The 16,998-nt window shown below is 34.6% G+C and overlaps 1 protein-coding gene across 5 annotated transcripts in view; it reads right to left on the reverse strand.

The window, feature by feature from the left end:
• RASAL2 (RAS protein activator like 2) overlaps positions 1-16,998 on the reverse strand; it is a 403,677-nt gene that overhangs the window by 94,841 nt on the left and 291,838 nt on the right. For all 5 annotated transcript variants that reach the window (XM_082465087.1, XM_082465088.1, XM_082465091.1 and 2 more), the window contains one exon: positions 7,028-7,134. In XM_082465087.1, the coding sequence (XP_082321213.1) occupies positions 7,028-7,134 (107 nt within the window). The remainder of the gene's footprint in view (positions 1-7,027; positions 7,135-16,998) is intronic.

Here is a 16,998-nt window from a genome sequence, read left to right on the forward strand (position 1 = left end):
GACTATAGGTATAGCTAAGAAGTACAAAAATACCTTTCTGTACAGCTAACCGTAGCAAATCAAGAAGTTGGCAAGGTTTCCTTTATATATTTCTAACTTCCTAACTTCTTTGAAAGGAGAAAGCATCTGATATCAGTTATACTTAGTGGTTAACTATATGCTCCCCTAAGTGAGTATTAGCCCTTCAAAACGTTTATCTCTGGTTGTGATATGAAAGGAGTTAAGCCTCTACTTTCCCATTAAAACAGAAGAAAAATATCTTGGCTTTGAGGAGACGGCCTTATAGTACACTATCCTTAAGAATGAACTACATTTGAGTTCATCCTGCCCTCTCTCTCAAACAGCCCTTTTCTCCTGGGAAGGATAAGTTGGAATCTCCACTAGTTAGCACTATTGCAAACCTATTTCTAGGAATAACCATAGATTGAGGAGGTTTTCCATCATTCTTTGATTCTTTCAAGTTTAGGATCTTGGCAATATTCCCTGCCATGCCTGCTCTCTTTTCCTCCAGGTATTTCCTATCTGCTTTCTATCCTCCTTAAGGGGTTGTATGTATCCTTAATCCTTTTTTGTTTCCTCCAAATTTTATATTTTCTGGGGTATTTATCGTTAAAAGATTTTAAAATTACACCCGTTCTGATTACAAAATGATTTAGAGGTATAGTTAATATTTAATATCTTCAGACTATAATTTTTCTTTTCTGGCATCCCTATGTTTATTATATTATTTTGATAGACATATAATATGAATATGTATTCATACATATATGAATATAAATGTTCTCTTTATTGAAAAAGGTATCACTGAAGGGTAATCCTACTATGGATTTTAACTCCATGCAGATGGTCAGGAAAGAGAAGAAAGATGAATAAAGAATATTTAAGCAGCAGAGGAAAGAACTTTAAGTGTCCTGGAATACAACAGTAATGAGAATGTAAAAATTGAAACAGGATTGTAGCTCGGGTGCTATGAATTCAAACTGAATATTTTACTGCTAAAACAGATTCTTAGGCTGGTCAGAGGTCACTCTGCCACAATAAAGCAAGTATTTTGTAAAATTAGACTGGTCATCTGAACTGACTGTGGTAAACACTCAGAAGGGGAACTAATATACAACACAGCAACTTGTTTGTGAGCGATAGCATGCCACTGAGAAACTTCACTTGCTAGTTTTTTACGGCAGACTTGAAGGTACAAAAGAAGGCACTGATGTCCACAGGCAATACATTGATTAAGTGGGTTCCTAATACTTTAACCACTCATTTAGACAAATAGTTCTCAACCCTGGTTGCATGTTTGAATCATCTGGAAAGGTTTTAAAAAATACAGAAGACTGGGCTCTAGTCCAGAGATTTTGATTTAACTGGTCTGAGGTGGAGCCCAGGCAGCAGTATATTTTGAAGTTCCTTAGATGATTTTTGTGTACAGCCAGAGTTGAAAACCACTGGTTTAGACAATGAACACTTTCTGGTCTTTATTAAGTGGGCACGAAGCTTTCTGTCTCTTTGTTTACTTTGGAAAAACAAAGATCTTATTGAGGATTCTATTCAAAACAATGGCTAATACCAACTGAGCCCGATATCTCAATACTTAAGAAAGGATGTAACATTACTTTTGTTTTTTTGGCTTTTTTTTTTTTTACAGAATTTAACTTAGTCTACATTTATTCCTCTAAAGCTTTACTTTCTTCTAAAAACTATGCAAAGTTTCCATCTTCTGACAGTCTTTTGTACCTAGTATGTCTGATTGGGAATGCTCAGGAGTCACTGTGACAAGAACACAAGGAGGGTTACATAGGAATAGTCGGTTACTGCTTTAGTTCAAATTTGCATTCTGGTTGTCTTGGCATATATTTTAGTGCCTGAATTCTTTCAGAGCCAAGCTCAAGGCTAATATAAATGAAGCAGCTGCGACTGCATTGTGTTACATTCACAGGGAAGGCCAACTCAGACCATTGTGTTATGGAAATGAAAACACTAAGCGAAGCACCTGGCCCAGAACACAGCAGCTTTCTTTCAGCCAAAGCTAAATTGATGGCATCGTCTAAGGAGAAGTGATACAAAAATCATAAATATCAATAGTCACTTTATAAATAGAATATTAAAGAAAGAAGCCTGTCGCAAAAACTCAGGCAATGTGAAACAAATATATACAACTACAAGATGTTAGCATATTCCCTTTCTGAATTAAATTTAAGTACCTGGATAACTTTTCATTAGTTTACTCATTCCTTCCCAGTCACTCTTGTAACATCATTTAAATGTAGTTTTAACAATATATAAAACATACAATGGCTATTTTATTTAAAGGAAAACACAAATATGACAAAGGCAAAAAGTCTAGCAGGATGTTAAAGAAAAAAATGAAAAATAGGATCTTTAAAAAGAGGCAAAAAACTATTCAAATGACTAAAATTGTTCTTGAAGAATCTAATAGCCAAAACTCAAATCTGCAAAAACATTGCGAGCTTATACGTATGTCTGACACCTAAACGGCTCAAAGAAATATCCACAGAGATAAATCATTAAATAAAGACTCCTACCTAGTTTCACTTCCCAACCTAAGTAGAAAGAGTATACACTACATACATAAAATATCATAGCCCTGGATTCCAAATATAAATTAAGATCTCTCTTTGTTGAAGAGAAAAAAAAAGGTAACTATTTTGCGCAGGTGCACTCCTTTACTCCAAATGATCTCTTAGTGGTTATTAAATGGTTTAGTAATCCACTTGACTAGAGACATCATCTGTAATACCAAGAGAGTAAGTGTGAAACAGTCACTTGATTCAGGTTCTTAGATAATTCATTTATATTTTATCCACTCAACAACTACTTGTTGAGTGTTTCCTATGTGCAAGGCTCTGTTGTTAGGCATTGGGGTAGCTACAAAGATAACTCTACCCCATGCTCTGCGGTGACCTAAATGGTAAGGAAATCCAAAGAGGGGATATATGTATACGTATAGCTGATTCATTTTGCTGTACAGTAGAAACTAACACAACATTGTAAAGCAACTGTACTCCAATTAAAAAAAAAGTTAAGTAGAAGAGATATTTATTGTCTAATGAGGCACACAGACCTACAAATAACTGCAATTGGAATTAAGGTGAAGAGACATGGAATCAGAGTGGAGGAAGAACTGAATAACTACCCTGCAGATCTCTGCTTTTCTTATGCCTATGATTAGATAAAAGTACAAATACATTTAAACATTCCCAAAAGCTGAGACCTTACCTTAACCTATAGGTTCAGTGGCCATATGACTTCCTTCTTTCATTTCTTACGTTCTTATTTTTAAACTTATTGACTCTGCTGTCTACTATCTGCATAAAGATGGATTAGACTATGGAATATACGTGAATATACTACTTACTAGTTATCCATTTTAAGTTTAGAAAATATAAATTTGGGGGAATAAGGAAGATATGCAAAGATATATATCCTTTCTGCCTTATCTAGCAGCAGTCAGCAGGATACAAACAACTCTTACCCACTGGCTTCTGGGGATTTCTCAAAGGCTAACCACTACTCTAGAACTACCAGCAGTGTCAGCTGATAGCCAGGGGTGGGTGCTGGACTGGCCTTCTATTGAATGATAGCCCCTTACCTATCACCCTGAGTTGAGATAGTGATAGCAAGAAGAGTCACTTAGGTTAGAGTCAAGTAATTTACCAATATGTCCCAGTATTTATATAACTTGGTTTAGCTTTTAAGCCAAGGCAAATATTTCAATTAAACCAATCTTTAATGCTTTAGTGGCCAGCAAAATTTAGTTAAGCTTGACAAACAAACCCACTCACAGTCTTGCCCCAACCTACCTCTCCACCCTCTCTCTAGCCATTTTTGCCTACACGCTTTTCGATTCCCGCCTCGAAAAGCAGGAAATGCTTTCCCATATTCCCTTGAAGCGTGAGCCACCTTATGAAGTATGTCTTTCCAAAATGCTATTCCCTCAGGCTGGACTACTCTCCTTCCCCTCTCAACTATTTTCATTCAGCCTTTGAAACACAGCTGAAATACTGGCTCCTTGACAAAGCCTTAGCTTACATAGTGCATTGTTAAAAACCGGTGTCACCATGCTCATCAACCTCCTTATGAATCTGGTCATTTTTCTGTCTCTTGCTACTAGACTATAAGTTCTCTTGTATGGAAATTCTGTTGTGTTCATTTCTGTTTCCCCAGTGCCAAGTAGAGTGCCAAGAAAGCATCAATAGTCTCATCAATATCAATTGGTGAATCACCAATACTTTGCCCAAAGTAAGCATTCATTAAGTGTGTCATTGTCAACAATTTCCATCAAGACTTGTTAAAAATCTATTTCATCTGCCCTCAATAAGCCTGAAAATAGATCTAGGAAGAATAAGGCCCTTTTGGAGAGTCCACAACTAGCTCCTTTTTGGGTCCTCCTGATGGGTAGTGAACCTGCTGTTCACCACAGCAAAGACACCTGAGTCTTAGAACCACAAGTACTTGTGCTTAAATCTCACCCCTGCCCCTTTAAAAGTTAACATGAAAATGATCTTAGAGGTACTATATAAGTAACTAAAAGTTAAGTATCTCAAAGTTAGGTTCCTTTTTGTACTGCTTTCCCATATTCAGAAAGTCTTTTGTGATATTTATTACAAAAATATTTTGTGTTAATCTGAAAACTAGACATACTTCTTCTGGCAATACATTTAAGTGATGTAAGTCACATTAGCTATTGGTATCATATGGAGATTTAAAAAATACAGCATACTTCCACAGACATCCAAGTACTGCAGTGCCTCATTTAGCCAGCATATTTTGGTTTCTCTTAAAAGAATATAAATTATTTACCCAGCATCATCAAGGAGTGAGGAACTTCACAAACCAGATTTTTCGGAATAGCAATTTTTATAAAGCTTCACATATCTTTAAGATTTTAAATATTCTCAGTGGATATATATCACATAATATTACACAGTTTCCAGTTTAAAAAAAAAGCCTGGTACAAACAATATAATTTCACTTTTCCTTAATGATTCAGGACTATTATTATCAATGTCAATTACTGCACTATGCACCATCCATCCTGTAATACAATGGTACCCTTAAGGACTATCAATAAGTATAAGGCTATATGCCTTTACCCTAAATGAATTCAGATTGTTTTTATGACTCCTTGTTTTTCATTTTCTCTGCCTCCTCCCTCTAATCACTGACATTTTTTTTTTTTTTTTGCCATTAAAAAAAATTGCAGTCATTGTGTTTGCACGGTTATTTTTCCAAACAATTGTCTAGATGAAGGCTTATGAATGGCTAAATTCTACTAGAGAGCTAAGTGCATGGGCTTTGTGACTGCAATTTGCTAGTCAGGGGACCCTTCTTTCCCTCAATATTTCTAAATCCATGACTTGGCCGAGATTGTAAAAAGAATAACAAATGAGGGAATTCCCTGGCGGTCCAGTGCTTAGGACTCAGCGTTCTCACTGCCGGGACCTGGGTTCGATCCCTGAGTAAGTAGTCTGTGAGTAGTGCTAGTCTTCATGTATATGCATCATTGTTTTATTACTTTTACTCAAAAATAATTAGTCTTATTATTAAGGTAAACCTTAAATTAGCTGTCAATTTATTGTTTAAATATAAATGAAAATTGTTATTGCTAATTAATTCAAATTTTAAAGGCCCAGTCATGAACTTCAGAGTCAATATAGGAAGTACTTCAAAGTTACCACATGCAGAGGAATATTCTTCTTCAGTTACTGATGTTAAAAGAAAAATAAAATAAAATTAAGTATTCACCATCCTATTCTAGCATGACGGTAGGAAAAATTCAAATTCTAACTGAAACCTTTTCACCAAACTCTTTATATAGATAGATAGTTTCACTATATTTGATTGGTTTCATCAGGAAAATAAGACAGGGAAGGGAGAGAAAAGATGCTTTTTCATTCATGAAAACAAATTTAAATAGATAGTTATGTCTATTAGAATAAAGAAATTTAGTAAAAGGCATGAAATCCAGTATTTTAAAACTCCTGTCATAATTTGGTTAGAATATTAATCCAACACTTGCTTGTGGTCTTTAAAAATGAGAAGATTTGTAAAAATTTGAAGGTCACAGTAATAGATATTCACAAACTCTACAAGGCACCTAGATATAACAAGGGGAAATCTTGCTTCTCAGGATTAATGTAAAATAAAACATTCACTTTGGTTAATTTACAAGTGAATGCCAGCTTTATATCTCAAAATACCAGTTCTACTTAAAAGGTCATCCTAACTTTAAAAAATTATATTGGAATAAAGAACACAATGTATTAACTTGGCTGAATTAAAAGAAAAAAAATCCTTTTTTTCCCAATAGAAAAGGCTATTTCTACTTTATACAGATTTCCAGTGTACCTATAATAATGACCAACTTCACGGATGTAATTCTTTTCAAGTTTAAAAAGAATTAATTTTAATAAAATGATATGATTAGAAAGTAAGTATATTTCTTATTCAATAAACAAAGAAAACGGATGAATTAAAATCTGGGTTACTCCAAGTTATATCAAAGAGGTCCAAACTGCAACTGGTAGTCAGCTGACCTGATCACTTACAGACTTTCCATCTCAGCATTCCTTCATATTTAATATTGATTCTCAGTACTGCCTAGTCAGTTTAAGGAGTATTTTTAACTGGAATATTTCTTCCACGGTATTTCTTAAGCACTTATATAGTCAGCTAAAAGATGGCTTAAGCAAAGCATAGGCCAGGTTTCAGGATTAGAATTCACAACTGTCTAATTTTCTAATCTAATTTTCTGATTTTCTGCTCTGCAACTTTATGAGTTTCATCATTCTCTACTTAGGCTCCATCACTAAAAACACTATAAGCCATCCTTTAAAAAAAAAAAAATTTCCTACCAGCATCTTTATAGAATTGTGATAGGTTTTAGTTAGTGACTTGATAAAGAGATTCTTGAGGAACAAAATGTTTTGATTTCTTAGCAACTGTCTCTAACTCTAAAAAGAAAGGAGAAAAGTAAAGTATTCTTTTTGAGAAGAGAAACACTTACTGGTACTTTGAAGGGTGAGGTATTTGCAGTATCCATAGAGTTGGGTTTCTCTGATGTACTGGTCCCTGAGATACTCCGTCTGCGGGGGGACCTTTCTGCTGGCACCTCTGGAAAAGAAAAAAAGAACATCATAAAAAACACAAATTTAGGATCTTTTGCTAACCTGTAAAATTATTGATTTTTTTCTCACAAAAAAAATCAGTCTGCTTTAAAGATACATTACATTCTATCTCTACATAATTTGTTTCTTTACCTCTAAAGAGATATTATCAAGACACTAGGGAGACTTGGTCACTGTTAAGAATCTGCTTTAGTGTGACAGCTTATATCTTTATGTACATATAAAAAGTAATTTCCTCTGAGCTATGTTTAATATCTCTAAGTTCACTTAATATTTGCATCTCAGTGTATGAATCTACTTCTCTATGTCAGCAATATAGGAGTTAATATAAGCCAGTGAAATTTTTTCATATTCTTGTGAACAAATTTTGCCTAGTGAACATGATTTGATGGTGTCTGCACAAGGGTCAAAGTTCAGTTCTGTGCAGATAAGATGATTCACTAGCCTGCAGCCAAAGGTCCATGAGAAGACTAAAAGCTGCTGCTAGGATAAAATAACATATATGCCTATGCTGATATAAAAATAGATCAGCTTCTCCTTGTTCTGGCAATATGACCTCACTAAGATCTTAGTCTGGAATCCTAAATCTGTTCAAATTGACCTAACAAGCTTCAGATTTTGCAGATGATGTGGTATTCTCCAATTTAATTACTATACACTATATTAAGGTTACATTTAAAAATTTTTATAGAGTGATATACATATATATGCATATATATATATGCACATAAACACGCACACACAGATGATAGATATATACATATTATACCTTTATCACAACTGCTTCCCATCTCCACTTCAACTGACAGACATATAGGAATCCAGCTTCTCAGATAACATTAGATAATCTCAACATGGACAAGGAAAAAAAAAAAACACATCCTAAAAAGAGTATTCTGTGTTATCTTCCAGATCGTAAAAAATAAGGAGTAAATCGTGACTCCGGAGACTGACATTTTCATTCCTGCTGTTCTCCCTTTAAAAGATAGATGCAGTTTAAACTTCCATTTCTGGCCTCCTGGCCCCTGGGATCCGTGCTACTTCCACTTAAGAGAAAGCGTTTTTTCTCGCTCCCTCCCTGTGTCTTGCTCTTCCCCCTCCCTCTCTACAGCTTGCAGAGAGAGCAAGCGAGAAAGCAACACACAGGACTGCAGCTATTCAATCAATTGTTCCGACTGCACATCCTCATTAGTTACTTTCAGGCTATTAGCAGACGCCCAACCACTGCCTCCCCTCAGTTACAGCAAATTTCACTGTATTACACTAATCTGCAGAAGAAAAAACATTTCCTGAAATTTATATTCATCTAGTGCCAAAAGGACACCATTTTACACAGACCCAGTAATACACACAAATCAATCCCTCCTATGAAAATCCAATTGGGAGTGCTTACCCTATTACTATCTTTGCGTCCTGGACACTGATTTTCTTTCCATGACTAAACATTTCTTCACTGTGACATCCTGACCAGTAAGACATAAGCCAAATCGCAATATGCCTAATGACCGAGAGGTTGACAACACAGTGTCTTAAATGCCTGCAGTACAAGAAAGTTCCATGCTATTACTGTGTTTTAAAATTATGACCAATAACTGCCTCTCAACTTCTCTCTAACCATCTGTGGTTAAATGAGCCTTAATGTACAAAGCCATTTTCAGAATTAGGCACACATGAATTCTACTGCACATTTCTAAAAAATGGTACTATAATTAAAATTCATAGGAATGGCACAAAGCACTGAATTTAAACAAATCAGTTTGTCAAAGCACACTGAACAACAAGACCTTCAGACTCCAGGAAGATGACTTTAAAGGGTGTTTATCTAAGTCAGGCAATTCTATATGGGGGGCAGGCAGGTGGGGACGGGCTGGTGAATGTAGAAGGAGATCTCATCTTTCCTCTGATAATTACTGATCATTAGAAGATACATGAGATTGAATATTACAATATAATATATTTTAATCTCTGAATAATTGATGGAGAAACCATATTGGGAGAAAAATAAGTTCCATTAGCAAGGATAAAATGATCTAGTAAACAGTTTTCCTTAATTTGCAATGTTCTTGCTAAGGAAGAAAAAGAAACTTATCTCCTTACTGTCTTCCAAACATCTAATTTTAGTTTTCAGGCATATGAACTCATTACGTAAATATATTTCAGTGCTTTTAGCTATTTGAAATTATTTTGGCTATAATGAGCAACCACATTTCAAACCCTAACAATATGTTCTTTGTTGTACTTATCTTTAGATTCTCTTTCTGTATCACGAAAAAAAAATCACAACTCTGATGTAGCTTAAAGAATGTCACTGGGTTCAAAAAGAAGAAATTAAATTATTTTTGAAGTTTGAACAATTGCCATTAAAGAGGGAAAAGCAAGGAAACAAAATAAGCTAAATCAACTAATGATAAGAGGAGGAAGTCTACACTTCTTGACTTTCCCAGCCCTCACATCAGTGCAACTTATCTGCTGATGTCTTTGAATATTAGGGTTGCTTAGTTTTCAGAAGATTCATAACTGTTTCAAAGCTGAGAGAAGAACATATACCCAAAGAACCAATGTCCACTTAGAAACAGGGGAGCAGCATCAGGAAGAACAGAATTAACAACTTGCTGGATTAGTCACAGGCTGGCCTGCATGTTAAACTGGTCCAGCTACCTTTGACTTTAAAGCTCCAAGCAAAATGGAAAGCTGCTACTATGCTCTTAAAGCTACATTTCTGCTGATTTGGATGGAAAATCTATACCAGTCCCAGCAGACCAAAATTAGACAGCTCTCTACCCTACCCACCCCATGCTACATACTACTGCATTATTTTCACCTGCTGTAAAAATTAATATTCCTTTCATAGTCACAATATTTAATTACAGTCATTTTAAAATATGCTCACTCTCTAAGACAAGAGGCATATGCTATTGTTTCGGTAGATAAAGGTCTAAAACTAATTTGTTCACTTTCTCACCCTCTAAAAATAATATTTTTCATCTTTAGATTGAAAGGCAAAAAAAGTTATAAAAAGCCCAGTTAAGTTTTAAATTTATCTCTTCATTTCCTCTGCCATTGGGTATGAACTGAGATGAGGTGACAACTTATAATAATGAGAGATAACCTCCAATACAGCTCCACATAGGATGATGTATTGAACAAAGAGAACATCTGGGTGCTTTTCTTAGCAGCTCTACCAACTATCTGTGTGATAATGTGTAAGCCATTTCAACCTTTCCTGCTCTGGTCTGCATTAATAAACTGGTTATTCAGACCAACCAGAGATGAAGACAAGATGAATGAGTTTATATGCTTTGACCCAAAATTAGCTTTTTGGAAGAATGGGGCTCTCTAAATCCAAAATACATTATTACAACGTCATTTCCTCAAAATACACATTTTCTTCTATGTCAGTGTGCTTTCTTTTAAAAGTGTGGCAAAGGAATTGACAACTAGATAATTATAAGGGCAAAGGCACTTTTGGTGGAAGATGTGCCTATTTGACAAACAGAACTCAATTCTGCCTTTCAGACCTAATAGTGTGTTCATGGCCTTTAGTTTACTTATAACGAAGTCAATGTAACAAATGGTGTTTCAGGGAGGGAAAAAGAATAGGACAGAGAAAGGGAGATGAGTAGGAACAATAATTTCACTACAGTAACTATAGTGAATAGGTAGCTAGATGCATTGAGAAGGTGAGTGGGAGCCAACACTTAAGGAAGTGAAGAGGTCAGGCTTGTAGATTTATCAGGGAGGGAGACTGCAGACAGAGGGAGAACAATACAGAGCTTCTAGGGTAAAGTTCAGCTGGGAGGCCAGTGGGGACAAATAATAGCAGAAGGCCTAAGAGGAATTAGGGCAGGCATGCTCAGATCATGTAGGCTTTGTAGGCCTACACATAAGGACTTGGCTTTTTACTCTGAAAGAAAAACCACCTGGTGAAATGCACTTCATCCAAAGGTACAAGTCACAAAGAACTACTATGGAGAGACACTTATTGGTGCTTTCTTAATTTTTTTTTTTTTTAGGATTTCGAATAATGAATGTGATTGAAATGATTATAGAATATTATTATGTTTGGAAAGAGAGTAAGGAAAATGCTTATATTCACTGAGGGTTAGGTTCTAAAAGCCTCTGCAAATAAATGAGAAAAGTATCTATTATATAATGTCATTATGATAAAATATCTATAAATATCAACTATATTTACTTTTTGTTCAGTCACATTTAACCAAATTTCATATACTGTCATGTCATACATGCATATACTTAACATAAACAACATAGCTAAAACTGTCATGAATTCTGATAATGTCTATCACTTAGAGTAAGTTACAATCTTTTTTTTTTTTTTTTTAAGCAGAGGAGATGATTCAAAAATACGTTTTTTTAGGAGAAAAAGATGTACTTCAAAATTATTTAAGTACCCCTTTTGTGAATAATTTGTCTAAGGCAGAAATATTTTTCTATTTTTATGATAATTTGAGTTAATGTTAAATGTTTGTTATGTGCTAACCACCGGGTCTAGTATCTCTCTTACTTAGTTCTTGCGGTAACCCCTGAGGTAGTAGCAATTTATTACTCTCTTAGATGAAGATGGAGGCAAAATCTAAAGAAGAGAATAACCTTACCAATGTGAAAGTAATTTCACAAAATTCAAAACAAACGATAAACAGAATGAAGAAAGATATTTATAAAGTTTCGATTTGGTGGACAATGATGTAAGGAACCAAAATATTCTTCTTACAGCAAAATTCTCTAGTTATGACAGACCAGAAAAACATTACATGTTCACAGATACAGTCAGATGGCATATACAGTATGTCCAAACACTTCACATTAATAGCAATCCAAGCCAATTCCTAGTAATTTTGTGTACAGAATTATAAAACATGAATGAACGTGAATGCTCTGTCAATTATAATTATTCACAGGCTCCATTAATATTTTTGACATTATATTTAGGAAACAAGTGCTCTATTGTTATCAAAAGGAAATTCTTTAGTTCACTTCAAAAACCTTTTCAAAAATCAAAAACATTTCAAGAAAGCATGATAGAAAATTAAACACACACCAAAATGTTTGTTCACCCATTCAAGTCACTGGAATTTCAATGTGTATGGTGTTGCTGTGAATGAATCCACTTCGCTATCATCTATTTTCCCTTACATTGCGTAAATGATGACAAAATAGGATGTGATAAGTCCATGGCTCAAGTTATTAATGAATGAGTTAATAAGCAAATAACTTATTTCTCCATGCTGTGAATTCTAAATTAGGAGAATGCTTCTTCCACAGGAGGCACAGAAGACACTTAAGGAACAGAATAGGAAGGAAGGAATAGTATTAGGAAATGGGTTTGTACCTCTTTAGCAAGAGGGCCTTTAATAACAAATGGTAAACATGAAAGAAAAAAAAAGGCTTCATGACGTCTCATACTTTTTGTTGGAGGATTCCTTAAAGGTAATGAGAGCTTAAAGATGAAGGTAGAGAAGAATTTTATAAAGGAAAAGTGACAAGAGCAAAGAGGAAAAAATTACATCCTGCATTTATATAGTTGCTAACAACATAGCACCTGGGTGTTTTATAGACTTCACCACCTAATTTTCAGCAGGACATTTTCTGCTGTATCTCACTTTTACTGCTGTACAGCCGAGGCACTGACAGTCACTACCATTCAGCTGCTCTGAAGTACAAATCCCCAGAGCCACTTTAATTCATCCAATTTGTATCACTTAGACTGCAGTACTTCACTCAAACAAGCAGTCCTTTCAAGTTTGCATGCCCTAGACACATTTCAATACGTACAAATTGGTGCTAAGTACAGAAATGTGGTGAATTCTCAGAAAGTAAAGCCATCTAGTCTCCTCCACCTTTTCTTTACTTCAACAAATTTATTCCCTATTATTATTTTTAAAAAATTCTTCTTGTTAATATAGTAGGAGAACAGATTTCTCTCTGGTCAAGCAAGTATTCCATTTCTTCAACTTAGGGCTTCACATGATTATACTGGATGAGATGATAGAGAACACTTTTCACGGTTAACTGGAAAGACTAAGAAAACAGTTTAGAGATATTTATATGGTTATCTTAATTTTCAAATACAAAGCATATCTATGGTTCTTAGTGATAACAACCAGGGATCTTAGTAGTAATAATAAAAGTATAACAAGGATAACTACAACACCAAACTAACATTTTTATTCCTTATTACATGCTAAGTGTTTTGTATTAATTTTCTCTTCAATCCTCACAATTCTCTGGAATTGGAATTATAGCCCCCATTTTACAGATGAGGAAGCAAGATGTTCTATTACTCCGCCCACGTTTGCAGGGCTGGTAAAGGGCAGAATCAGAATTAGAACCCATGCAATCTGAATCTAGAGCCTATACTTTTAATCACCTTGCACGCTATCCTGTTCTCCTTGTGTTTTGTATAATGGATCGTAATGAAGAAAAATAAGATAAACAATCATGAAGACTTCAATTTTCTTACTTCTTCCTAAAAATAACTCAAAGAACTTTAACAAGTGCACATGATTCTTCATATTTCACAGAGAATTAAATCATACTCTTTGGGGGATAATTTACTGCAAACAAAACCCCATCAAAGAAAACTCTCAATACTGGAATGCTAATGCTAATAAGAACATTCTAATCAAGAAACAAAGAGAGGTGAGGCAATGTGGTAAAGAAGGAGAAAAGTTACTTGCTTAACATAATGGTGAAAAAATTTGAACAAAATAGGAATTAAGCTATAAAGAATATCTACCACTGATTCCTTGAATTAAAAAGTGACAAAAAGCCCTCCAAAAAATAACCCACCCTTAGGGGGATGGATGAATAAGCAGAGCACAAAGGTTTTTAGGGCAGTGAAAATATTACGTATGATACTGTAAGGGTGGGTACATGTCATTACACATTTGTCCAAACCCACAAAATATACAACATTAAGAATGAGTCCTACTGTACTATGTACTTGGGGTGATTATGATGTGTTAGTGTAGGTTCATCGACTGTAACAAATGTATTATTCTGGTGGGGGTATTGATAATGGGGGAGACCATGCATTTGTGGGGACAAGGGTACACAGGAAAATCTCTGTAACCTTCTCTTAATTTTGCTGTGAACCTAAAACTGCTCTAAAAGAACAGTCTTAAAAAAAAAGAAAACCTGCCCTTCTAGCCTCATAAAGCAATCTTCAGTACACCTAAGTGGAAAGATAACTACTTAGGCCAATTCTATGAGACAAAAATAGATAAAAAGCATTGGTCAGCATAAAGTTACTGTTTTGAATATTTCAATCTAGTTATTTATAAATTTTCTTAATCTCATAGCTTCATTTTGGTGAATAATATTTTGTCCTCAACTCTGGAAGACAATAGGTCTTCTAATTTACAGAGATGCTCTAAGACCTTTATCTAAACTTTTTCTATAACTGACTTTATTAGTATGTTTCAAATATAATTCAGGGTAAATCTGATTTATTCATACCATAATTTCACTGTTCATCTCTAAAATCTTTTTTCAAAAGATCTGATCCTTGATTATGCCAGGGTCTTTTAAGACTAATTTGGGTTTTATTCCAAAACAGACATTAATAGAAAGCATTGAAAGTATTGAAAACACAGAAATATTCAAGCCTCTAATAAAGATTAGAACTTAATCATTTACTGAGGACCAAATATGCATGCGGCACTGCACAAAAAACAAAAAATCTTTACAGTGGACCTCACTTATTAGTGAAAGTAGCAGAAACGGGAGGAGCGTATAATGTTGATTGGTACCCCTTTAGCCACCAAACACTGTCAAGTTTCTCTTTGAACGTTGATTTCATTTTGTTCTCTTTATTTCCACTACCATATATCACTCTAGTCCAGGATTTTTTATTTTCTCATGTAGATTACGGCAGGACCCTCCTAACTAATCTCACTGACTCCTGTCTCTCTCTGTTTAAAGCTATCCTGCTCACCATTACCAGATTACTCTCCCTCAAACAGTACTTTCTTAATGTAATTACCTTCCCAGAAATCTAAAAGATAGACAATCAGGCATTGAAAAAATATCACCTAGCCCCCACCTTACAGAGTCACTCTTTTCTGCCAACACTTTCCAACAAATTGCCTTAGTCAGATGATCTCTGATCTTAAATGGGCCATATTAATTCCTGTGTCTGTCTTTGCTAATGGTTTTCACCTATCTGCCAAATCTTAGGTAACCTTCAATACTAATTTCAATTCATCTGCTTCCATAAAACCAGGCCTAATTATTCACATTTCTTTGATTTCCAAGTAATATATTTGTATAAGTTCACATTACTTGATCATATGTTCTCTAGTTTTGGGTGCCAAACTACATGAATTCAGGTCTTGCACTGCAAGATTTGAACAGTGGTGATCCTGTCTAAATTTTCAAATAAAATAAATTTTAATAAATAGAATTCTCTGAATTTTAAGTATTTCTCCCACAAAGTTTCCATAAACCATTTGCACCCATTCTTGCTTGTCTTGCAGGGAATACTGAAACAGAATAAAAGATAATTGGTAACAAATAAATTTTAACTAAACAACTAAAAAATAGTTCAGCATAGTCTGGTCACCTTTTCTCTCCTTTAATAAACACATGTGATCGTATAGAATTGCCATTTTTTTGTATGTTAAAATGGAAAAATATCAGCAATTTCATATGGTTCAACTTAATTCATAATAAAATTATTAATAAATTTTCTAGTTATTTCTAATTCACATATGGCATTAAAGTGTATCACTAATCAAGTTAAAGAATCACTCTCATTTTATGTCTATTAACTTGAATCTTCCACTATAATTGAGATTTTGATAAAGAAGTTTCATGGGAGATTAAGTTTTTCCTTCTATGCATCATTCTATTTAAAAATTCACAAATTTTCAGGTTTTACTAAGAAGTACACTTGAACATAAATTAATCAGGTTTAAGTCTTGATATTTTCTTATTAATTTCTATTTTCTTGAGATATCTGTTCACCTTGATTTCCTTTAGCTTTTTTTTTTTTAAATAATGTGTTTTTTTTTTTTTAAATTTATTTATTTATTTATTTATTTATTTTTGGCTGTCTTGGGTCTTCGTGTCTGTGCGAGGGCTTTCTCTAGTTGTGGCAAGCAGGGGCCACTCTTCATCGCGGTGCGTGGGCCTCTCACTATCGTGGCCTCTCTTGTTGCGGAGCACAGGCTCCAGACGCGCAGGCTCAGTAATTGTGGCTCACAGGCCTAGTTGCTCCGTGGCATGTGGGATCTTCCCAGACCAGGGCTTGAACCCGCGTCCCCTGCATCGGCAGGCAGATTCTCAACCACTGTGCCACCAGGGAAGCCCCCCTTTAGTTTTTTACTTGCATATCCCTATAAGGAAAAATTTTGAAAGAACTTCCTTTTTTTTTTTTCCTTTTCTAAGGATATCCCCTCAACAAAGGATGTAATACTTAAAAACTCTAAGGTAACCATGACCACTTGTGGGGCTCAATATGAATTGCCATGCTTAGGTTTTAGCATGGTTCTTAGCATTATTTTTTTCAATTTAGATACCATTTATTCACTTGCAATGAAAAACTGAACTATCACTGAATGTAAATATTAATGCAAGTGTGATCCAGCATTTATTCTTTTTCAGAAGTCAAGCTATATGAGAAATCAAACCACAATCGGTGGTAGATTTTAAATTATTGATTCAATTTCTTTAATGGTTATAGGTAGCAGCCCTACTTACATTTTTTTATTCCTACTGTAGCCAATTTTAATAAGTTATATCTTTCTTTAAAATGTCCATTTTCTTCAATTTTCAAATAAAGTTGTTCACAATAGTCTCTGATTTTCTGTAATTGTATCCTTTTTCC

The sequence above is a fragment of the Balaenoptera physalus genome (assembly GCF_965194825.1).
Source record: "Balaenoptera physalus genome assembly, chromosome: 1".
Taxonomy (NCBI): Eukaryota; Metazoa; Chordata; class Mammalia; order Artiodactyla; family Balaenopteridae; genus Balaenoptera; species Balaenoptera physalus.